Genomic DNA, 25,323 nt, shown 5'->3' with positions numbered 1-25,323 from the left:
GGACCTATCCTGAAAAAATCAGCTTGTTACCAAAAATGTCCAGGTTAGGGCCTATTTTGACCTAATGCTCTTGGACTAATTGGAAATGCAACATCGTTTTTTGGTGAAAGCTACTCATGGTTTTTGGTTTGTTACCGATATCAGCCAAGTGTGTGTGTGTGTGTGTGTGTGTGTGTGTGTGTGTGTGTGTGTGTGTGTGTGTGTGTGTGTGTGTGTGTGTGTTGTTCATAAAGCATCTCTTCCTCTGTTTGTGTCCCATCCATGCTCTACCTCCTGCCATTACAATGCATCACCCTCCTCCCACACCTCTCTCACCCCCACCCCCTCTCACTCTGCTTCTGGACAGATCCAGATGGTGGTTATGCTTGGACGGTGTTTCTCTCCGTATGTGTCCAAGCGGTGTTTGTCTCCTGCCAGCTTGGCTCCAGACTCATCTGGGAGGTGCTTGTCTCTGGACGCGTCCTGGCGGTATTTGTCTTTGGATGCGTCCAGGCAGTGTTTGTCTACGGACGTGTCCGGGTGGTAATTAATGCTCCATCGCACATCTGCCTTCCCTTCTTCTCACCTCACAATGTCTTCTCTTCCCCCACCGCAACTTGCTCCCCCCCTCCTTCCTCTCTCCTCTCTCCCTGCTCTCTCGCCCCCACCCTTCTCTACCTCTTCCCCCTCTTTTTCTCCCTCTCCTCTTTAGTATCCCCATCAGCGAAATGACGGGTGGTATTTGCTCGAGTGTATGTGTGTGTGTATATATATATATATATATATATATATATATATATATATATATATATATATATATATATATATATATATATATATATATATATATATATATATATATATATATTCAGTATGTAGACACACTAGTGGGGTATGCTTACTCATTGTAAGCAATAACGATTCGTGCTTCCCCATTTTCTCGGCTCGCTCACCTGCATTTGTTTATTTCATTTATTTATTTTCATTTATTTATATTTTCATTTACGGATGCTTTCCCATTGTTCTGTGATTCCTTTTTTTCCGGTGTACCGGCTTTGACGTCCATCAGCTCACAAAATTACCTTTTTTACCCATTGTCTTGCGTCACTCACCTGTATTTTTCATTTTTTTTTGATTTATTTATATTTTCATTTGCAGATGCTTTCCCATTGTTCTGTGATTCCTTTTTTTTCCGGTGTACCAGCTTCGACGTCCATCGGCTCACAAAATTACCTTTTTTACCCATTGTCTTGCGTCACTCACCTGTATTTTTCATTTTTTTTTGATTTATTTATATTTTCATTTACAGATGCTTTTCCATTGTTCTGTGATTCCTTTTTTTTTTCCGGTGTACCGGCTTCGACGTCCATCGGCTCACAAAATTACCTTCTTTACCCATTGTCTTGCGTCACTCACCTGTATTTTTTCATTTTTTATTTATTTATTTGTTTTCATTTAATTATATTTTCATTTATGGATGTTTTCCCACGGTTCTGTAATTTTTTTCTCGGTGTATCTGCTTCGACGTCCAATCGGAACACAAAAATTAATCTTTCTACATCACGCGGAAGGTCCCGATGTTTAACATCAGTCAGTGGGTCAGTGAATCGGTGGTTAGAATGAGCTTAATTTTTTTTATGAGTAAAATAGCTGAAAGTGGTGATTTAATGAAGTTGATGTGTTGGAAATGTTGGTTTAAAAATTGGTTTAAAAATGTTGTGTTAAAAATGTGTGTTATTTTAAAAATGATAACCAAAGTTACAATTCAAATCCACAAAACAATTTCAGGTTCCAGATCTTCACCGAAACCCCCTTTTTAAAAAAATAATAAAAACATGTATTTTATCAACTGTCGAGTATCAAGGAAAACATCCTTGAGGATAAATTTTGATGGAATCTCTGTGTTGCACATGTGGAGGAAGAGGTCATTCGACCTGAAGGGGGCGATGGAACTTCCAGATAACACGTGATCAAGTCGGCTGTCCTATCTGTTTGCACCGGATCCTGGTCGTTAGCTTTTACTTCTCGCAAAGAGTAATGGTTTTGGACAGCGAAGCTGGGCATATTACAAGTCGGCCTTTGGGGTCGATCGTGGGGTTGACGGTCTTTACACCTCCGTCACACCTTTGTGCGTAACCCCCCTCCCCCCTACGCAACGGAACACCAGGTGATGTTGTTATTTATTAACCTTCACCCTCATTCATCCGAACCATGTGAAGACTGCTCCCTCGTCGCTCCCCAGTCGGCATCGCTCTCTGTGCATGTTTTAAGAAGCGCGACGAACATCGTCCTCCTCCTCCTCCTCCTCCTCTGCGACCGTCGCTCGTGGAGGGACCCAAGAATGAGCGTGTACTGGGAGTGGAGGATGATGTGAGGCGAACCTGCTCCGTTCCCTTCGATCTCACCCCTCCCCGTCCTTCCGAGGCCTAAACCCGGAACACACAGGCCCGATGGCAAGAATGAGGCGCTGCTGTTGGGCCTTTTGCAAAGGGAAATTTGCCTTTACTGCCCGAGTCGAATAGACCTTCCTGCGAGGTCTGCAGTGCGTGAGGTAAGCACGACGGTGTTGATGGTTATTTTATATTTGTCCCTCTCTCGACATCGTTAAGAGACCAGTGTTTGTGTTTGTGTGTGCGGTGCCGCTCAGCGAGGGCGTTGAAATATGACCCCTGGGTAACATTCGCTTATTCCTTGAAGGATACCATGTGCAATCCGTGCCTCTGACACAAAATAATTTTCTGACTTCATCACTCCAGTTGTCCTCCCTCCATCGGTGCAGTTGTTTGCACTTTAAATTTATCTGCACCACTCCACCCGTGCCTTTTCCTCAGTCCCTCCGTCCAGCCGTGCCTTTTCCTCCGTCCCTCCGTCCACCCGTGCCTTTTCCTCCGTCCCTCCGTCCACCCGTGCCTTTTCCTCAGTCCCTCCATCCACCCGTACCTTTTTCCTCCGTCCAGCCGTGCCTTTTCCTCCGTCCCTCCATCCCTCCGTCCACCCGTGCCTTTTCCTCCGTCCCTCCATCCCTCCGTCCACCCGTGCCTTTTCCTCCGTCCCTCCATCCCTCCGTCCACCCGTGCCTTTTCCTCCGTCCCTCCGTTCACCCGTGCCTTTTCTTCCGTTCCTCCGTCCCTCCGTCCACCCGTGCCTTTTCCTCAGTCCCTCCGTCCACCCGTACCTTTTTCCTCCGTCCACCCGTGCCTTTTCCTCCGTCCCTCCGTCCACCCGTGCCTTTTCCTCCATCCCTCTGTCCACCCGTGCCTTTTCCTCCGTCCCTCCATCCGTCCGTCCACCTGTGCCTTTTCCTCCGTCCACCCGTGCCTTTTGCTCCGTCCACCCGTGCCTTTTCCTCCGTCCACCCGTGCCTTTTCCTCAGTCCCTCCATCCACCCGTACCTTTTTCCTCCGTCCAGCCGTGCCTTTTCCTCCGTCCCTCCATCCCTCCGTCCACCCGTGCCTTTTCCTCCGTCCCTCCGTCCACCCGTGCCTTTTCCTCAGTCCCTCCGTCCACCCGTACCTTTTTCCTCCGTCCAGCCGTGCCTTTTCCTCCGTCCCTCCATCCCTCCGTCCAGCCGTGCCTTTTCCTCCGTCCCTCCATCCCTCCGTCCACCCGTGCCTTTCCCTCCGTCCCTCCGTCCACCCGTGCCTTTTCCTCCGTCCCTCCGTCCACCCGTGCCTTTTCCTCCGTCCCTCCGTCCACCCGTGCCTTTTCCTCCGTCCCTCCGTCCACCCGTGCCTTTTCCTCAGTCCCTCCGTCCACCCGTACCTTTTTCCTCCGTCCACCCGTGCCTTTTCCTCCGTCCCTCCGTCCACCCGTGCCTTTTCCTCCATCCCTCTGTCCACCCGTGCCTTTTCCTCTGTCCCTCCATCCGTCCGTCCACCTGTGCCTTTTCCTCCGTCCCTCCATCCACCCGTGCCTTTTCCTCCGTCCCTCCGTCCACCCGTGCCTTTTCCTCCGTCCCTCCGTCCACCCGTGCCTTTTCCTCAGTCCCTCCGTCCACCCGTGCCTTTTCCTCCGTCCCTCCGTCCAGCCGTGCCTTTTCCTCCGTCCCTCCATCCCTCCGTCCACCCGTGCCTTTTCCTCCGTCCCTCCGTCCACCCGTGCCTTTTCCTCAGTCCCTCCATCCACCCGTACCTTTTTCCTCCGTCCAGCCGTGCCTTTTCCTCCGTCCCTCCATCCCTCCGTCCACCCGTGCCTTTTCCTCCGTCCCTCCATCCCTCCGTCCACCCGTGCCTTTTCCTCCGTCCCTCCATCCCTCCGTCCACCCGTGCCTTTTCCTCCGTCCCTCCGTTCACCCGTGCCTTTTCTTCCGTTCCTCCGTCCCTCCGTCCACCCGTGCCTTTTCTTCAGTCCCTCCGTCCACCCGTACCTTTTTCCTCCGTCCATCCGTGCCTTTTCCTCCGTCCCTCCGTCCACCCGTGCCTTTTCCTCCGTCCACCCGTGCCTTTTCCTCCGTCCCTCCGTCCACCCGTGCCTTTTCCTCCGTCCCTCCGTCCACCCGTGCCTTTTCCTCCGTCCCTCCGTCCACCCGTGCCTTTTCCTCCGTCCCTCCGTCCACCCGTGCCTTTTCCTCCGTCCCTCTGTCCACCCGTGCCTTTTCCTCCGTCCCTCCATCCCTCCGTCCACCCGTGCCTTTTCCTCCGTCCACCCGTGCCTTTTCCTCAGTCCCTCCATCCACCCGTACCTTTTTCCTCCGTCCAGCCGTGCCTTTTCTTCCGTTCCTCCGTCCCTCCGTCCACCCGTGCCTTTTCCTCAGTCCCTCCGTCCACCCGTACCTTTTCTTCCGTTCCTCCGTCCCTCCGTCCAGCCGTGCCTTTTCCTCAGTCCCTCCATCCCTCCGTCCACCCGTACCTTTTCCTCCGTCCCTCCATCCCTCCGTCCACCCGTGCCTTTTCCTCCGTCCCTCCATCCCTCCGTCCACCCGTGCCTTTTCCTCCGTCCCTCCGTTCACCCGTGCCTTTTCTTCCGTTCCTCCGTCCCTCCGTCCACCCGTGCCTTTTCTTCAGTCCCTCCGTCCACCCGTACCTTTTTCCTCCGTCCATCCGTGCCTTTTCCTCCGTCCCTCCGTCCACCCGTGCCTTTTCCTCCGTCCCTCCGTCCACCCGTGCCTTTTCCTCCGTCCACCCGTGCCTTTTCCTCCGTCCCTCCGTCCACCCGTGCCTTTTCCTCCGTCCCTCCGTCCACCCGTGCCTTTTCCTCCGTCCCTCCGTCCACCCGTGCCTTTTCCTCCGTCCCTCCGTCCACCCGTGCCTTTTCCTCCGTCCCTCCATCCCTCCGTCCACCCGTGCCTTTTCCTCCGTCCACCCGTGCCTTTTCCTCAGTCCCTCCATCCACCCGTACCTTTTTCCTCCGTCCAGCCGTGCCTTTTCTTCCGTTCCTCCGTCCCTCCGTCCACCCGTGCCTTTTCCTCAGTCCCTCCGTCCACCCGTACCTTTTCTTCCGTTCCTCCGTCCCTCCGTCCACCCGTGCCTTTTCCTCAGTCCCTCCGTCCACCCGTACCTTTTCCTCCGTCCCTCCATCCCTCCGTCCACCCGTGCCTTTTCCTCCGTCCCTCCATCCCTCCGTCCACCCGTGCCTTTTCCTCCGTCCCTCCGTTCACCCGTGCCTTTTCTTCCGTTCCTCCGTCCCTCCGTCCACCCGTGCCTTTTCTTCAGTCCCTCCGTCCACCCGTACCTTTTTCCTCCGCCCATCCGTGCCTTTTCCTCCGTCCCTCCGTCCACCCGTGCCTTTTCCTCCGTCCCTCCGTCCACCCGTGCCTTTTCCTCCGTCCACCCGTGCCTTTTCCTCCGTCCACCCGTGCCTTTTCCTCCGTCCCTCCGTCCACCCGTGCCTTTTCCTCCGTCCCTCCGTCCACCCGTGCCTTTTCCTCCGTCCCTCTGTCCACCCGTGCCTTTTCCTCCGTCCCTCCATCCCTCCGTCCACCCGTGCCTTTTCCTCCGTCCACCCGTGCCTTTTCCTCAGTCCCTCCATCCACCCGTACCTTTTTCCTCCGTCCAGCTGTGCCTTTTCTTCCGTTCCTCCGTCCCTCCGTCCAGCCGTGCCTTTCCCTCCGTCCCTCCGTCCAGCCGTGCCTTTCCCTCCGTCCCTCCGTCCAGCCGTGCCTTTCCCTCCGTCCCTCCGTCCAGCCGTGCCTTTCCCTCCGTCCCTCCATCCCTCTGTCCACCCGTGCCTTTTCCTCCGTCCCTCCATCCCTCCGTCCACCTGTGCCTTTTCCTCCCTCCGTCCACCCATTCACCCGTGCCTTTTCTTCTGTTCCTCCGTCCACCCATGCTTTTTCCTCCATCCCTCCGTCCAGCCGTGCCTTTTCCTCCGTCCCTCCGTTCACCCATGCCTTTTCCTCCGTCCCTCCATCCCTCTGTTCACCCGTACCTTTTCCTCCGCCCCTCCGTCCACCCGTGCCTTTTCCTCCGTCCCTCTGTCCACCCATCTACACGTGCCTTCCCTCCGTCCACCCGTCCCTTTCCCGCCTTCCACTCCCTCCATCTGTCTACCCAAATCCACCTGTCTGTCTATTTGTCCGCCCACCTTTCCATTTGTGTGCCCACATCAGCACACCATTTGGTGAGCCCGCATCAACCCACCCACGCATGAGCCAATGTCAGAATGCTCACTTGCGAGCCTGCATTTGCCCGTACACCCACGGGTGAAATCGAACTGGCCCTACTGTACGTGAGGTGGCATCCGACAGCCCGCTGACAAGTGAGCGTGAACCTTCCTGCTCCCATGTGAGGTCGCAGGTAAAGGCCCTGTCACACCTTGACGTTTTAGCCAACGTATGCCGACGTATGAAAAATTTGTCTAAAACACTGGCGTACGTCGAATACGTTATGGTTAAGGTCTAAGTCACATTTGCTCTTCGGCGAGGATATGGCGTCCGTACGCCCTCTGAATTGACAGAAATGTGCGGCTGCCGTAGAGTTTCTGCGGTGGCCTCAGGGTGGCCCTACGCCGTTTGGTTGTATTTTCCAGGCCGTAAGGTCGCCGTGGAATTATAACGCGGAGATATAACTTTTTTTCATTTCTTCGTTCGCCATAGCAATTCGACAAGCCAAAAAAAAAAAAAATTAACCCACTCGTTACCGTCCGTCTGGCGGCACGTTCGCCTTAGAGCCCCCTGTGGTCGCCTTGCGGGCACCTTGAGGCTACCTTGCGTCTGCCTTGAAAATTCTATGGCCGCCGCAGGGCCCCCTTAAGGTCACCATGCGACATCAAATCAAAGACCGTATGGCAACCCCACGTTTTCGGTCTCCACAATTTCTAAGACCTCGGCCTAAGTCATATTTGCTCTACGGCGAGGATACGGCGGCCGTACGCCCTCTGAATTGACAGAAACTTGCGGCGGCCGCAGAGTTTCTGAGGTGGCCTCAGGGTGGCCCTACGCCGTATGGCTATATTTTACAGGCCGTAAGGTCGCTGTGGAATTATAACGCGGAGTTATAACTTTTTTTCATTTCTACGTTTGCCGTAGCAATTCGACAAGCCGAAAAAACAAAAAAAAAACAAACAAAAAAAAAAACTGGTTTAAAAAAAAAAAAAGTTAACCCATTCATTACCGTCCGTCTGGCCGCACGTTCGCCTTCGGGCCCCCCTGCGGGCACCTTGCGTCTGCCTTGAAAATTCTATGGCCACTGCAGGAACGCCCTAAGGTCACCGTGCGACATCAAATCAAAGACCGTACGGCAACCCCACATTTTCGGTGTCCACAATTTATAAATACCCCGTGCGGCTCCCCGAAAAATAAAAACATATGTGACTGCTACATTGTGTGACCGTGGAAATACTGCGGCCGCCTTATAATTGCTGGTGGCCATAGATTTTGGAGACCCCACGGCCGCCGTGGCAAATGTGACCTTGGCCTAAGTTTTGTATACATTAAGAGCACGCTGGCATACGTCGTAGTACACCGAGCTCGTCGACAAATTTTAAGCATGCTCAAAATTTTTCGATATATGCCAGCGTGCTTCAGCGTGCTCTTAACGTATACAAAACTTCCCCATAACGTTTTCGATGTACTCACACGTTCCGCATACGCTGGCCATAAGTTGTAGGCATGTTACGCGATCGTTGACACACGTCGACACACGTTACTTGTAAGTTACTCATAAGTCGAAACACGTTGAGTTAATGTTTAGCATACCCGAAACTTATTTCTAACATGAGTAACGTGCTTTGAACCTATGTGTAACGTATCTCCAACGCATATTGACGTATGCAGACATATTTGATTGACGTCTTCCGGACGACCACAGAACTTACTGAACATGTTTCTAACTTACAGCTACCGAATAATGGCGTTTTGGCAGCGTTTAAGGGAATTGGTATATAAAAATGGGCTTCACAGGAGGAACCCGTCAGTGTGTCAGCCTCCATGGTGAGTAGATGTCCATGTCAGTATTATCAGTACTAGTAGTAGTTGGTGAGCGTGTCAGCAGTAGTAGGTCCATGTCAGTAGTAGTAGGTGAGGGTGATGGGGAGGGTGTGGGTGATGATGGATCCTCCTTGCGTCCGCGTCCACGGCCACGGCCAGGAGACTTCTTGGCAGCATACTTCAAAGTTTTCTTCGGCATGACGATGATGTTGAAAATTCTATGTATCGCTTGGGTGTGATTAAAATCGTCGAGCGGCAGCCTATTAATAGGCTACGCCACGTGATCATCGGTGATACGCTGCCGCGCGCTATGCATACGTTAGACTATCGTTGGGAATATGTTGTGAACGCCGACATCACGCTAAGCATTCGTTGGTATGTTATCTACAAGTTATCGAAACGTTCTGTGTACGTTACTAATATGTTATGCATACGTCCAACTCGTTATGAATATGCCAAAACTGAAAAAAAACATCAATAGTTCAGCGTAGAAAAACATTAAAAAAAAAATGCTGAAGAAAACTTAGAAGAATGCTGCAATGAAGTCTCCTGGCCGTGGCCGTGGACGCGGACGCAAGGAGGATCCATCATCACCCACACCCTCCCCATCACGCTCACCTACTACTACTGACATGGACCTACTACTACTGACATGGACCTACTACTACTACTACAACTACTGATACTACTGACATGGACATCTTCTCACCATGGAGTCTGAAACACTGACTGGTTCCTCCTGTGAAGCCCATTTTTATCTACCAATTCCCCTAAACGCTGCCAATACGCCATTATACGGTAGTTGTAAGTTAGAAACGCGTTGAGTAAGTTCTGTGGTCGTCCGGAAGACGTCAATCAAATTCGTCAATATGCGTTTGAGATACGTTACACATCGGTTCAAAGCACGTTACTCATAGGTTAGAAATAAGTTTCGGGTACGCTAAACCTTAACTTAACGTGTTTCGACTTATGAGTAACTTACAAGTAACGTGTCAACAATCGCGTAACGTGCCTACAACTTATGGCCAGCGTATGTGGAACGCGTGTCCTACGTCGAAAAATTTTCAACGTGCTGAAAATTTGTCGACGCACTCGGCGTACTATGACGTATACCAGCTTGCTTCAGCGTGCTCTTAACGTATACAAAACTTACCCATAACGTATTCGACATGTGCCAGCGTATTCGGCAAATTTTTCACATGTCGGCATATGCTGGCTAAAACGTCAAGGTGTGACAGGGCATGACAGTGATGTTGATACTTCGATGTCTAGTGCGGTTATGATTTAAATCGTTGAGCAGCAGCCTATTAATAGCCTACGCCACGTGATCGTCGGCGATACGCTGCCGCACGCTATGCATACGTTAGACTATCGTTGGGCATACGTTGTGAACACCGACAACACGCTAAGCATTCTTTGGTATAAGTTATGTATAAGTTATCGAAACATTCTGTGTACGTTACTAATACGTTATGAATACGCCCAAAACTGAAAAAAACATCAATAGCTCAGCGTACGCCAGCGTTTTACCTACATTTTGATACGTTACCATACTCTGGCTAAAACGTCAAGGTGTGACGGGGCCCTAACAGCCCAACAACGCGTGAGCTCGCATTCACGCAACTCACTGACACATGCAGCTGCATTGGTCCGCCCGCATCGACCTGCCCAGTTGTCAGCTCACATTCGCTTGTCTCCCACACGTAAGCTCGAATGTACCCTCCAGTGTGTGAGGTATCATCCATCAGAGTGAGCCTGAATTTGCACTCGTGAGCACACAATGGCTCACCCATTCATGAGCAGGCACACTTCCGCCGGTACTCCACTACGCGGGCCCGCTTCCGCTGGAATTTTGCCGCGTGGGCCAGCTTCCGCCGGTACAAAGCTGCGCTGACCCGCTTCCGCCGGTTGTCCGCCGCGCGGGCCCGCTTCCGCCGGTACTCCGCCATGCGGGCCCGCTTCTGCCGGTTATCCACCGCGTGGGCCCGCCTCCACTGCTTTTCCGCCACGCGGGTCTTGCCTCCACCGGTTCTCCGCCGCGCAGGCCCAACCTCCACCGGTTCTCCGCCACACGGGCCTCACCTCCACCGTTTCTCCGCCGTGCGGGCCCTGCTTCTGCCGGTTCCCCGCCGCATGCTCCCACATTATAAGACTCTTTGTCGTATACGTACTCTCTTTGGGGTTACTCTTGATTCTTTTTTATTTTATTTTAATTTTTTGGACCCTTGTCTTTGTCTCTTTCACACTTTTTTTTAATATCGATAAATGAATTGCTCTATTCTGTGATGTAAACGACTTGTTTTATGAAGTCTCTCCCCCACCCCACCCTCTACCTCACCTTCTTAGTTTTAATTCCCCTGGATCAACTAAACTGCATAGATGTTGGTCATTTTCTTCGGTCCAGTGTCAGGTGAGTGTGTTGACGCCACTGGAATAGAAATCATTGTTTTGTCCCAAACAAATATTTTCCAGTGGAAAAACGTTTTCGGTCCCAATTCAGTCTTTGGTCTACAATGTAAGCATTTCATGGTTTACATTATCATTTTTAGTGTTTTTGATGAGCGTAGTTCTTCATTTATGCTGAATATAATGGTGGTCAGATAATTTGGTGTGCAGTTTAGTCACTTCTGAGCTGTGTGGTGCTGGAGTTTGGGCCCTGTAGATTTGCATCCTCTCGAAGCTTGCATTTTTACTAATCCTGCTTTCCTTTTCTCTCGGATTAGAAATTGAGTTCGCTGTCACATCTGCTGGCAGTCAGGAGTGGACGTTAAATATGCCCAGGAATGCTTTAACAAAGCATCCTTTTCGGGCTTGTGCTAGGGGTAGTACCCATGATGCTCCACAAATTGTCTCTGATCAAATATGTGAGTGAACATTGTTTCATTTATGAAATAGTTATTGGACGTTTTGGCTCAGGGGTGCTTTGGTTGCTTCTCCTTTTGAAACCAAGCTATTTGGTCATGATCCCTTGGAACATTGAACTGCTGAATCCTTTATCACGTGTAGATGTGCCAAATGAAATCTTGTTACAAGCTTCGTAATAATGTGTTATGGTTTTCCAATAATCTGACCAGCTGTTTGTTTTGGCATCTTGGACAGGACCTGCAGTGCTTTGGGAAAATGAATGATGAAAAACCATTTGTATGTGATGTTCCCAACTGTGGCCAGGTAATGCTCTTTTCCTGTTGGTGAACACGGATCTATGTCATCCATTGTTTCAAATGAAAACACTTGTTGCAGTATGAGGTCTGAAATAGTTTTCTTAAATTAACTTTGTATTTCCAAACTCCAAGGGGGAGGGAAACGATGGATGTCAACTCTGCAATGGATGTCTACTCTGCAGTCAAAAATGTGTCCCCATCTCTTTTTTAAAATGAAATTGTAAACATGTAAAAACAAAACATCATCTTTATTAGGGCTTTAAGCATGGCTGAAGCCCTATTGAATTCGTTAGTATTATTATTATTATTATTAGGGCTTCAAGCATGGCTGAAGCTCTATTGAATTCGTTAGTATTATTATTATTATTATTAAAGGCGTTTTTATGTTCTACTGACCGATTTTGTGGCGGATCTGGAGGGAAAACTGTTGGATGGAATTGAACGAAACTTAACAGGATAATTACTCACCACCTGAAGTTTATACTATGAAACATTTGATGACGTAGGTCACGTGGTATGGCGGCCATATTGGATTTTATCCAAAACCTAAAAACATCTTCTTCTCCAGAAGGGATAATCGGACAGCCTCAATCTTTTGCACACATTTGCTACGTTCCATGGGAATGTTAGTTGTTAATTTGGTTCAAATCGTTATTTAATTTATATGATTTTAAATGATGCTGATTCGCCTCATTAAATATGCAAATGAGAGTTGAAAAAATGTAATGACAGATTTAGATAGGACATAAACAGGGGACTCCAAATATGTTTATACCATGTCTGGAATTGACCCCAGTGAGGCCCCAGAGCCCCCCAAAGTTTAAAATCTCCCATTTTTGAAATGTCGTTAAATGAAAACAATGCTTTGATGAAATTCAATGAAACTTAACATCTTAATAACTCTCCACTTAATGTTTATACTTTGAAAATTTTGATGACGTAGGTCACGTGATATGGCGGCCATATTGGATTTTCTCCAAAACCTAAAAACATCTTCTTCTCCAGAAGGGATAATACGACAACCTCAAACTTTTGCACACATTTGCAAGGTTCCATTGGAATATTAAGTTGTTAATTTCGTCGAAATCGTTGCATAATTTACATGATTAAAATGATGCCGATTCGCCTCATTAAATATGCCAAATATGCAAATGAGAGTTGAAAAAATTTAATGACAGATTCTGATAGGCCTTGAAGAGGGGACTCCAAATATGTTTACACTATGTCTGTATTTTACCCCAGTGAGGCCCCAGAGCCCCCCAAAGTTTAAAATCACCCATTTTTGACATGTCGTAAAATGAAAACTAAAGAAGATAGACATATAGTGACCACACATTCTGGAAGATAATTTAACGTTCTACAAGTTCACCATTTACATTAATATGCAAATGTGGAGTTATTGGACTTTTTTGGGGACTTGAAAATTTGTCCAGCCTCGATTTGTCCAATCTGAAGTTTCTTTCTTTATCATGTATTGCAATGGGCTTTTCAATCCTTCATTGATATAACATGAGGGACCCCGTAGCTGGACCCCATTGCAGACTTGAACTAACTTTCTAACTCGGAAAACCCATATCATGTGACAGGGTGATAGTGTTGAAATTTGTTAAAATGGAGGCACGCCTTTAAGCCCGGGATTACTGGTTTACCAGTTTTAATTAACATTGATATCGACATTTACTAACCCGACCTTATCGATTTGTGTGTAACTTTGTTTTGATGTTTTTTCTCTGGATGTCCCTTGTTCCCCTTCTTTTTAGCCCAAAACACACACACACACACACACACACACACACACACACACACACACACACACACACACACACACACACACACACACACACACACACACACACACACACACACACACACACACACACAGCAGGAGATGGGGTTTTGCAATCGTTTGTGTGTGCGTGTGTCTGTCCATCTGTCCAGGCCATAAGGTTTATAACATTTGAGCTGTTGTTCTCAGATTTTTTAACAAATCTTGATGAGAGTATGGAGAAAGTAATGAAAAATTTGGTTAAAATGTGAAAGGGCAAAAGTCATTGTGATTATAAATATCCATTGTGTTTATATCCTTCCGTGTTTTTATTTACTTGTTTATTTATTTATTTATTTACCATTAAGCTTCGGTGTGTTTGTCCATGCCATAACATTTTTACCAATTGAGCTTTTGTCATCAAATCTTCAATAAACCTATATTTTGAGAATGATAACGCAAATGAATAAGATATGTAATGTTTTTTTTAGATCCTCATAGAGGATCTCTAAGTTTTACTCACGTTGTTCTTCATCTTCTTCTTGTGGACTTTTTTGTTTCACAGCCTAGAGTTTTCATTGAAACTTCCTGAAACTTGGCATATATATGTAAAAATACCCTGTGCAGACAATAACCATCTCCGATTTTGAAAATTCCTCCTAGAAACAGTTATGACGTCAAAATATCTTCGCTAATATAAATCGCCGAAAACAATTATCTCCGAAACTTGGCAAGCTTTTGAAATTCTGTTTGCGGGAATCGAACAGGGCATTAGCAGAGATTAATTACCGCACATATGATACATCACTATGACGACATATCAATTTTTATGACGTCATTCCTATCTTTTGACATTTTTTGTTTCACAACCCAGAGTTTTCATCGGATCTTTGTGAAACTTGCCATGTATATGCAGAAAGTCCACGCGCAGGCAGTAACCATCTCTGATTTTGGAAATTCTTCCTAGAAAAAAAGTTTACGTCATAATATCGCCGCTAATGGAAATCGCCTATACCATTATCTCCGAAACTAGGCAAGCTGTTTGAAATTTGTTTGCGGGAATCAAGCCGGGCATTATCACAGATAATTTATCGCAAACCCGATACATCACAATGACGTCATATATGTTTTTCATGACGTCATCATTAAGAGGACGAGGATCTTAACTCATTTGAGCTTGTTTAAATTTTCTTTTAGACTTCTGTTTTTGTTAAGTTTAGAGAACAAAGCGGCCTCTGGGCTTTGTATTTTAAGATGCTTTGTAGCTTAAAAATTTTTTTTTTTTGATCTTCGACACCATCATCATTTTGCACGATCCTGTACCTCGGAAAATCAAAACAATATTTGGGGGGAAAAATAAATAACATCCATGCGCAATGTAGTAGTGATGTCAGAATATCAAACATAATCCAGCACAGTCTGCACAGTGTGTGTATATATATATATATATGTGTATATATATATATATATATATATATATATATATATATATATATATATATATATATATATATGTGTGTGTATATATGTATATATATATATATATATATATATATGTGTGTGTATATATGTATATATATATATATATATATATATATATATATATATATATATATATATGTATATACAGGGTGGCCTGAAAGTCCCTTTACCCCTTCCCAGTGAAGCATTGTTCTTGAACTCTTTTAATATACAGGTTTTATTGTACACTACTTACAATAATTAATTTGTCATTGTATCTGTATGTGCTGCATCATTCTTCTGAGTCAGTGTTTCCGCATATCATAGCGGGCGAGGGGGCAAGGGCAGAGAGGAAGGGACGGAGGGAAGTGCGAGAAATTTATCAGGGGTAAAGTAACTTTCGAGCTACCCTCTATATGAATGTATAGATGTATATGTATGTGTGTGTATGTATGTATGTATATATATATATATATATATATATATATATATATATATATATATATATATATATATGTATATTAGGGTGGTTTTGCAGTTTTGCAAAATTATATTTTGCTGTCCAAAAACAGCAAAACAAAAAAAGAAAATTCAGATGTTGTCTCCACAAGCCTTAAATTATTCCACTACGATTCAGTAACGCGCATAAAAAAAATTTAAGTTTATCGGAGGTGATTTAGAGTTCGCTCCATGAATGTAGGTAATTTGGTCACGGAAAACTTGGTCACGGTAAAACGGTCACAAGGTAATTTGGTCACGGTAATTCGGTCACGAGGTAATTTGGTCACGGTAATTCGATCACAGTAATTCGGTCACAAGGTAATTTCGTCACGGTATTATTATTATTTATTATTCACTGCATTTAAAGCCAGTAAGGCCCAAGAGCAATAGTAAACATTTTCATTTCATGGCCGGCGAATCTTGTTGGCATAATGACGTATTCACCAAGTTTACTGATGACAATAATGGAATCGGAATTTAAAAGTTGAGAGAGACAGAATCAATTCCATTATAGTAGTCAGTAAACTTGGTCAATACGTCATTATGCCAACAAGATTCGCCGGCCATGAAATGAAAATATTTATTACTGCTCTTGGGCCTTACTGGCCTTAAACGCAGTGAATAATAAATAATAATAATAATAATAATAATACCGTGACCAAATTACCTTGTGACCGTTTTACCTTGACCAAATTACCTTGTGACCGTTTTACCGTGACCAAATTTCCTGTGACCAAATTACCGCGCCCCCGCTCCATATGGGACATTTTCACAAAAGCGGGTCAGGTAACGGTAAAGAACAAACTCAAAAACAACTTTCTTTGATATTCTCGAAATAGTGCTTGTACCCCTAAAATGGCAAGAAAAATGTTCATATGATGTCAGCAATGCAGGATCACCAGAAGGCCTCTGCACTGACTGGGCAATATGCTTGATAAAAATTCTCAGACAGTCTTTACCGATACCTGACCCGTTTTTGTGAAAATGTCCCATATGATGACTTTTAGTTTCATGAGTTGGTTAAATTAGGGTATGGTCAGGTACGATTACGGGTACTTCTTGATGTCCGAGGTGGAAATGGAGTGCATTATCGAACTCTATGGGGTCCATTTACTCTAAGAAATGACTGCATCGACATTGAATTCACTACCAATTCGAAAATATGACCTAAAACAAGATTTATCATTACTGGAGTTGACTAACTAATCCTACTCATTTCGATATTTTCTAATCTATAATTAATTTGTCGTCCGTCTAAACATTTCTTAGAGTAAATCGACCCCACTGAGTTTGAAAATGTAGTCCATTTTCACCTAGGAAGTTCAGAAGTGAACGGATTCGCATCTCACCATACCCTAATTTTTCAATCAATGGAATTACAAACTATTAGAATATTTCGTCTCATTTACCAAATACAGTGGGACCCGCTTAATAGAATCACTTTGGGCCGGACAAATTTGATTCTAATAAGCGGGTGATTCTAATATCCGAGTTCACCAGAGTTGTGGAGTATCAAGCGGATCAAATGTCGAGTACACATACGGAGACAAATACTCAGCATTTAGTTTGATTTATATGACACACTTGCTCAAAACAATGTAACTTACTACTGAAAATAAAACAATTACACGTACAGTACATATGTACTTTTCTAAGCAAAACAACATAGGTTTGTCGATGAGCCTACTCTGTAATGAAAAAATTGTCGATTGTTGTCTGCTTTAACGAGTCTGTGGCAATGGCGGTGACCTCCTTGTCAAGTTTGTGCAGGAAGGCCATGTCACTGAACCCATGTGATAGCAAACGAAGCCTGATCGTCTTAGCTGCAGACATCATTTCCTTGATGGTCTGGACAAAGATCTCCTCTTCCTCCTCTTCCTCCACTTTAGTCTCGGCGTCATAGTCTGTGTCAGTCGCAATTCCCATTTCGCGTTGGACTGCCGAAACGATGGTTTAGTCTGTGACATCATCGTCTGTGGTTTGGAGAGTGGCGTCCATGTTGACGAAGTCCTGCCATTGGTCGGGATCCATTTGAAAAGGGTTGGCTAACTCGTCGTCGTCATTGCTCTCGACCCTTTCGCCTTCGCTTGCGGCTCCGATGAAAATTCCTCCTTTGCGCCAGCAGTTCACTCTGCTGGTAGTCTTCACATCATTCCATGCTGCGTCCGTAAACAGTATAGCGTCGAGGATCGTTATCTTTTTCGCCAAGTCACTCGCTGTCATTGCTCCATCCTCGTTGTCAATCTCAGTGAGCACTTTTCGTAGCATGGCACGGTGGTAATGAGCTTTGAATGAACGGTTGAAGAACAGAGGTTGTGTTCGGCAGGAGAAATGCCACAGTAATGTTCGACAGTTGAAGTGATTGGGGATGTGCCGGACAGTTGTCGATGAGAAGCAACGTTTTCTGGTCATGACGCCGAAGCTCGCGATTCCACTCATCGAGCCATTCAGTGAAGAGGAAACCTGTCATCCATGCGGAGGAATTGGCTCTGTAGTGAACTGGAATTGTTTTGAGGCCTTTGAAACACCGTGGATTCTTGCTTTTATCAATACTGAAAGGAGGACGCTTAGCACCAGTCATTGAGCAGCAAAAAAGCACCGTGATTCTTTCCTTTGGCTTTTTCCCACCGCAGTGCTGATCTCCCTTGAAGAGGACGTTCCGTCTGGTAAGGCCCGAAAATACAACCCGGTTTCGTCAGCATTCCAGATCTCATCAGCCGTGAAGCCTTCTATGAGATCCGGAAACACGTGGTCCAGCCATTGTTGTTTCCCTCCTACGTCAGCTGCCGCTGCCTCTCCGTGAAGTTTCTTGTGGACGATTCCATGTCTTTTCTTGAACCGGTCAATCCAGCTGTTTGTCGCACTGAACTTCTTGTTGTTGAACTTTTCCGCGAACTGAGCCGCTTTCTCCCGCATCAGAGGTCCAGAAAGCAGTGCTTCCTTTTCTCTAGAAGTTTGAATCCACTTGACCATTGCTGATTCGACATCGGGTGCGTTGCCGCTTCGCTTGTGTTTCTGAGAAGAAGACGAATCCACTTGACCTTTCAGAATGGCCTCTCGATCTTTCAGAATCTTGCATAGGATCGGCTGGTTAATTTCCAACTTGTCTGCAGCTTCTCGTTGGCTCATTCTGGGCCCTCAGGATTTGTGCTTTATCAATGTTTGAACGATCCGTCCGTTTTCGTTTTCTGTCCATCGTGGAAATGACGACACGCCTAGTGCTTAGACTGCAGCTGTCAGCCGTCTGCCTATCTGTACAATGACTACCGAAATCACTGTAGTGGCATAGCGTTATTTTTAGCGTGACGTCAGCCGCCTGGTGGCAAAAGTTGGAACTGTGCGGCCAGTAGGCGCTGAACTGTCGAAGTGGATGGCCAGCAGCTGATTCTATTAAGCGGGTTTTTGATTCTAATAAACGGGAAAAATTGTGTACATTTAGATACAATGGAATCGGTCTCAACGATTTTGATTCTATAATACGGGTGATTCTATTAAGCGGGTCCCACTATACCACTATCATCTCCGCCTCTATTTCTGTCTCCACTCCCGCCTGAACTTATTTCTAGCCGGCCCAACATCCAGTGTTTTAGATTCAATGATTCACGAAAAATATGTTAGTTATTTATTTAGTTATTATTATATTAACTTCGGGTATGGTGAGATGCGAATCCATTCACTTCTGAACTTCCGAGGTGAAAATGGACTGCATTTTCGAACTCGGTGGGGTCGATTTACTCTAAGAAATGTTTAGACAGACGACAAATTAATTATAGATTAGAAAATATCGAAATGAGTAGGATTAGTTACTCAACTCCAGTAATGATAAATCTTGTTTTAGGTCATATTTTCGAAATGGTAGTGAGTTCAATGTCGGTGCAGTCATTTCTTAGAGTAAATCGACCCCATAGAGTTCAAACATGCACTCCATTTCCACTTCGGACATCCAGAAGTACCCGTAATCGTACCTGACCATATGCTAATTTATTTAAGTCATGAGACTAAAAGTCATCATATGGAGCGACCTCTAAATCACCTCCGATCAAGCTAAAAAAAATTATGCGCGTTGTGGGATCATATTAGAATAATTTTAAGCTTGTGGAGCAACATTCTATTTTTTTCGACTTTTTTAGACAACCCTAATATATGTATATGTATGTATATTTGTATATATATATACATATATATATATATATATATATATATATATATATATATATATATATATACATATATATATATATCTTCTTCTTTCGGCTGCTCCCGTTAGGGGTCGCCACAGCGGATCATCCGTATGATCCGCATAGTGATTTGGCACAGGTTTTACGTCGGATTCCCTTCCTGACGCAACCCTGGTCGCCTCTTACGACAGGGATAAGGTACACCTATTTTAACCGGGGTATACACCGGCCCAGTATACTGGTACTCATTTGGCCGACCTCGGAAGGATGACAGGCTGAGTCAACCCCCTGGTGTATTAATTCAGTGGCCCAATGGGGCTTGAACTCAGGACCTTTTGGATCCCAAGCTGTTTATGCATTGCTCTTGCAACCCTAACCCTAACCCTAACAGCTTGCCCTAACCACTGCTCCACCAGGCTGTGTATGTGTGTATATATATATATATGTATATGTATATGTATATATATATATATATATATGTATATGTATATGTATATATATATATATATATATATATATATATATATATATATATATATATGTTGGGTGGTCGTTGGACTACCCTTAGTCTCAGGTTTTCCGTCTGTTGGGTGGTCGTTGGACTACCCTTAGTCTCAGGTTTTCCGTCTGTTGGGTAGTCGATCTCGAAAAAAAAAAAAAAAAAAAAAAAAATTTGAGATTTGTTCTACCCTTATTATCAGTATTTAAAATGGCGATTTCAGTTAATACAATGGCGATTTCGATGAAACTTGGTTTGTAGGTTCATACCATGACCTAGTTGTGTGCAAATGAGAACCGTTGCTATGGACACCACCATTGCGTAGCAACGTGACTGAAATTTTTGAAAAATCAAAAAAAAATTATTTTTTCGAAAATCAAAAATCGGGCCATGAGCGACTGGACAGTACATTCAGCCATATTGTCAAAAATTTCCAGCCGGATCCTATGAAAACTGTCGGAGAATATAGACTTTGAATGAACCCTGGTCGAAAAAAAAATAAAAAAACGAAGTTCGTTATATCTCAGAGACTGAGTCAGATATACATGAAACTGGTATGGTAGGTTCATGGTATGTCCTAGTTACGTGTGAGAAAGAACCGTTGCTATGGACCCCTCCGTTGCCTAGCAACGGCCGACTACCCATGTCCGCCTACCGGCTTGTCTGTATGTATGTCTGTTTGTTTGTATGTAATGGACAGCTCCTAAGGCCAGAGGAGTCAACCGATTTTGATGAAACTTGACTGGTAGGTTCATACCAGGATCGCGTTTTATGCTTTTGAGCACTGTTGCTATGGATGCCACCGTTGCCAAGCAACGGGACTTTGAAATTTTTGAAAAAATCCGAAAATATTTACGTTTTTTTTTTTCCAAAATCGGCTTCCGTGCTTTTACGCGCACTATAATCAACCACTTTGTCAAACATTTTCAGCCCGATCCGTCAAAAACTGTATGACTAGTATGCAATTATATTACTATATGCTTTTACCCAAACGTTCACGTTGGGATTCCCTAACGTAGGGTTAGGGAATCGAACACAAATGATAAATGGACAGTTGCTCGTTATGTTCCTATATGGAACAACGAACGGCAAAAATGTCATCTGATGTCTTCTCTTATCTACATATTTCAAATTCGCCTTAGTCTAGCGACCACCCATGTCGCCTTCCGGCTTGTATTTGTGTATGTGTATATATATATATATATATATATATATATATATATATATATATATATATATATATATATATATATATATATATATATATATATATATATATATATATATATATATATATATATATACACACACACAGCTCTGTCGTTTAAACAGTATTTCTACAAAACAAAAGCACATTGTTTAATTTGAAGCAGCATTGTCCATAAACGCTTATTAATTTTTGTTTCTAACATCATATCTCCAGACACAGTCTTATTAGTCTGGCGGATTATGACAATTTTTGGGCGAATTGTGATTTTTGTGATAAACACTTCAAATTTGGGAATAACATCACTGTATATGTTACTGATGATTTGTGATATAGGGACATTGAAAAATCTGCCTACTTCCGGTTTTATCTAAGATGGCGTCCATGCGTGTCATGTTTACCACAAAACAAGCAATATTACTGTAATGTTTACACTTTGAGGTTTAATTATCATGTGTTGTTAATTTTCTCTTCTACTATATCTGTGTATAATTATGTTAAAACTATTGAACACCTTCTAAAGATAATAAATGTATAATTTTATTTCCTCAACAACACAATTAAAGGGTCATATGATTATATATTATGCACCAAAATGCTGGAACCCCCACTGATATTGCTTTCAACAAATAAGTCATAACAAATGCAATTTTATTTCTTCGTAATGTCTAGGACATATTGAAGCTAATTTACCATTGGTAAACATATATAAAGGTCCATATCAGTGTTTAGATCCACCACTGCTGGTGCTACGTTATGTGGTTATTATCCATGACATACTGACATTAGAGATACCACATGAGTCCAAGATATATATATATATGTATATATATATATATATATATATATATATATATATATATATATATATATATATATATATATTACCATTACTGAACACGCCAATATAATTAATGTCAAGCACATGTTTAAGATTCATGGTATATATATATATATATATATATATATATATATATATATATATATATATATATATATATATATATATATATATATATATATATATAACACATCCAAGAAACTGTTTTATAGATCAATTCGAAAAGAGGTAAAATTCCTATCAAATATTTTGTCCTAGTGCAACAATTAACTTTCCATCTGTTCATCATAAACTCTTTCCTTGCCTTAACACAGTCCACCCCCACATGCACAGAGAGTAGTGCAGGGAAGATTGTTTCTGTTGCATTTACATCGTCTTCTACATCCTTTCTTGCAGCCACATCGCAAGAGTTCTTGACAAGATGCTTCAGCTGCAGCTAGTATGGTCCATAGAGGTATCCACTTCCCATTGGAGCCTCTTTGCCATCCATATTATTGGGGACATTGGTAACAAGGGCTCTTGTGATAGTGTTTGACCCCACACATGTATGCCTTGAAATACAGCTCTCTTGGTATGCTGAACAAGGGCTCCATATGTTGGAGGAATAGAGTGCATTGTTTTTCCCTTTGACGAGAAGAGGTATTTCCTACAGGCATCAACTCTCAGAAATCTGCATGTCTTGTCATACATACGGATAACAAGCCTTTCAAGTACACGGATATTACCCTCATTGACAGACTCTGGTGAACAAGTCAATTTCTTGATGAATGATGTAACATCATCATAATCCATCCATGCTTCCCATGCAGTCTTCTTTCCTTTACCTTGGAAAGATGACACCGTGTCACACCCAGTGAAGGCGTGGAAGAAGGGAAGTGCTACACACTTGTCTGGCCCAAGATGCTGGCTGATGTCATGGATAGCAATGTATCTGAAATTTTTCCCCGTTCCAAAAGATATCCATAACTTGTCAATGGTGAGACTTGGGAAGAGAGAAAGTGCCAAGACAACAACATCTGTGTCAACTGTTCTGTTGACAATTCTCTTGTGACCATTCCTGCTGGCATGTGCCAGATGGACCATGATGCAGGTATCTGCCTCCTCGTGTGTGCAAGGCTGAAGTGAAGAACAGTGAATGTCTTTGTTGTTAGTGATCACACTGCTGCCATATGTTGTGATTGCATTGCCACCATCCTCGATATCTTGCACGAAGGTTGCTAGAAAGTGAAATAGTTCTTTCTTGTTTTCATCTACCTTTAAGAAACCATTCCAATTTTGAGGAATTTTGGTGTTGGTGCTCACTCGCTTGCGAATCCCTATTCCCCGTTTTCCTCTGACAGTAGCTTTCAAGCTATCGTCTACATAACAGTCCCAGATGATGTCAACTCTGACCGCGTCCTTGAGTTGCCGTTTCACATATGGGAGGAAGACACTGGTGTCATAGTCTTGAAATGTATTGGCATCATTTGGTTTCAAGAAGTTGACCACTGCAGCGCCATCCAGTATTGTAACTTCACATTGCTCATCAAACACACCGTGTGAAAGTGGCTCAAGACATTTAGAGAGCAATTCCGATTTGCTTCCGATGCGCAAGTTGCCATTCAGACTTTGTGATGGTGGTGATGGTTGATTTTCGTGCATGAAAAATCCATCCAAATTTTTGTTTCTCGTTTGGCAAGCTATATACAGTCTAGTGAACAGTGAACAGTCACTTTTCAGGGAATCTATCTTTCCACTTCTTGTTGATGTAGTCTTCTTTCCTTTGGCACCAAACATTTGAAATTTATTTTTTGTAATCTTGTCGCTGATTGGCTTTTTGTTTTGTATGAGTCTTTCTGTGTAGAAAACCTCAGCTTGTTTCTTGCCAATTGTTTCCATCTCTTGAACAACTCTTATCATACCTGGATTGGCAAACTCCTTGGTATCCAAACTAAACAGATCTTGTATTTCTTCCAAGAATGGATTTCCCATTTCACAAATGACTTGTGTAAGAGATGAAATGTCATGTACAAATGTTCCTTGTATGCTTTGTGAAACATCATGATGCTGCTCCCCTTCTATACCTTCATCTGATTGTGCCATATGAAGACAAGACTCAAATTATTCAACCAGTCTTGAAACTTCTGGACCAGCAACCATCCACCTCCGTAGAGCACTTGGGTTTTCAGTTAATCCTACTGCACCATCATCACCTTTTATGCTAGCATTGTTTTGCTCATGTGCTTGATCATGAGCAATTCCGGAAAGTACCCGTTTTGTTTTGTGGATGACGAAGTGTCATATGTCAAATTCTCTTGCCGTGATGGGATGTAGTGACCATAAGTTTGACATATCTCGCAAATGCACCGACAACCAACGGGCATAGTTCACATGATCCAAGGCAAAAAACCATGGAACAATGCTGGCAATGGCATCAACATAGAGTTGGAACCTACCAAGGCGGATTGCTTTGATGAAGATAAATACCAGAAGTTGAAGATTGAGCACAGTTTTCCAGAACTTGAATTGTGGACTTTGCATGGACGCTTGTCTGATTCAATTTTCAAATTGAAGAACACCTTGGTTGCGTGTTGCTTTCTCCACAAATGTCTTTTTGAGCAATGCATAAAGACTACATGCTGTCACTTGGTGTGCATACCTGGTTCCTGTAAGGTGTGATACTTTGAAGAAGGAATCAGCCTTCCCAGTAGTTGTAATGTTAGCTTCCACCAAAGTACTTGTCCAGCCACTCTTTTCAAGTAGATCGCCAAGTAGCTTGAACGCAACCATCTCTGTGTAAACCACCTAACATTATGACAAACTTATCTTCTCCATGGCTGTTTGGTAGGCCCCACTGAATTTGTTTTGCTATGGCATAGAGTGGCTGGTCGACCGCAATGACAGGTATCTGCCCAGGATTTACACGAAGAGTGGCATTCCTGATCAGGTTCATGGCATGGTGAATCATTGCAACAGATTTAGCCTCATTGCTGAAAAGAGGTAACAATGCTGACAGATCTGATTGCACTACATCTCCGCTGATCTTCTTGGCATGGTAATAGACCCGCAGCCAGGGGCATCAAACCCATGTGAACGAGGTTCCAATGTTGCACCCCATGGGATGTTGGGACCCACATCACTAACTCTCAAACTGACCGTTTGCCGGGATCTGGTAGGTGGGTGTGGCTCCCAGGGCCTTTATAGTGACCCCTGAAAAAGGGTCTAGATCATGTATTCTAGGTACCGGCGGCTGAAACCAATTCAGAATCGTGCGTTATGATTCCACGAATATGAAGTGACACGTGACAAACGTTTTGAGTGGTGGAAACCCCCCCGGCAGACGCCCTTAAAGGGACCCTGTAAAAGGGTCAAGATCATGTTTTCTAG

At 44.4% G+C, this 25,323-nt stretch overlaps 1 protein-coding gene across 5 annotated transcripts in view; it reads left to right on the top strand.

The window, feature by feature from the left end:
• Window positions 1–1,922: 1,922 nt before the first annotated feature.
• Window positions 1,923–25,323, top strand: part of LOC147027513 (cyclic AMP-dependent transcription factor ATF-2-like) — a 156,575-nt gene continuing 133,174 nt past the window's right edge. For 2 of the 5 annotated variants that reach the window (XM_085876985.1, XM_085876983.1), the window contains exons 1-2: window positions 1,923–2,530; window positions 11,444–11,512. Coding sequence is in view for 2 of the 5 variants with exons in the window: in XM_085876983.1 (XP_085733109.1) it covers window positions 11,465–11,512 (48 nt within the window). In the remaining 3 variants the exon portion in view is untranslated. Of the gene's footprint in view, window positions 2,531–10,182; window positions 11,209–11,443; window positions 11,513–25,323 lie in introns of those variants that run through there. The other 3 variants (XR_015057071.1, XM_085876981.1, XM_085876984.1) reach the window with 2 other exon arrangements.

Source organism: Eptatretus burgeri, chromosome 4, assembly GCF_056783735.1.
Source record: "Eptatretus burgeri isolate ZD-2024b chromosome 4, Ebu_testis_v1, whole genome shotgun sequence".
NCBI classification, from domain to species: domain Eukaryota; kingdom Metazoa; phylum Chordata; class Myxini; order Myxiniformes; family Myxinidae; genus Eptatretus; species Eptatretus burgeri.
This window is presented reverse-complemented; position numbering and strand designations above follow the sequence as displayed.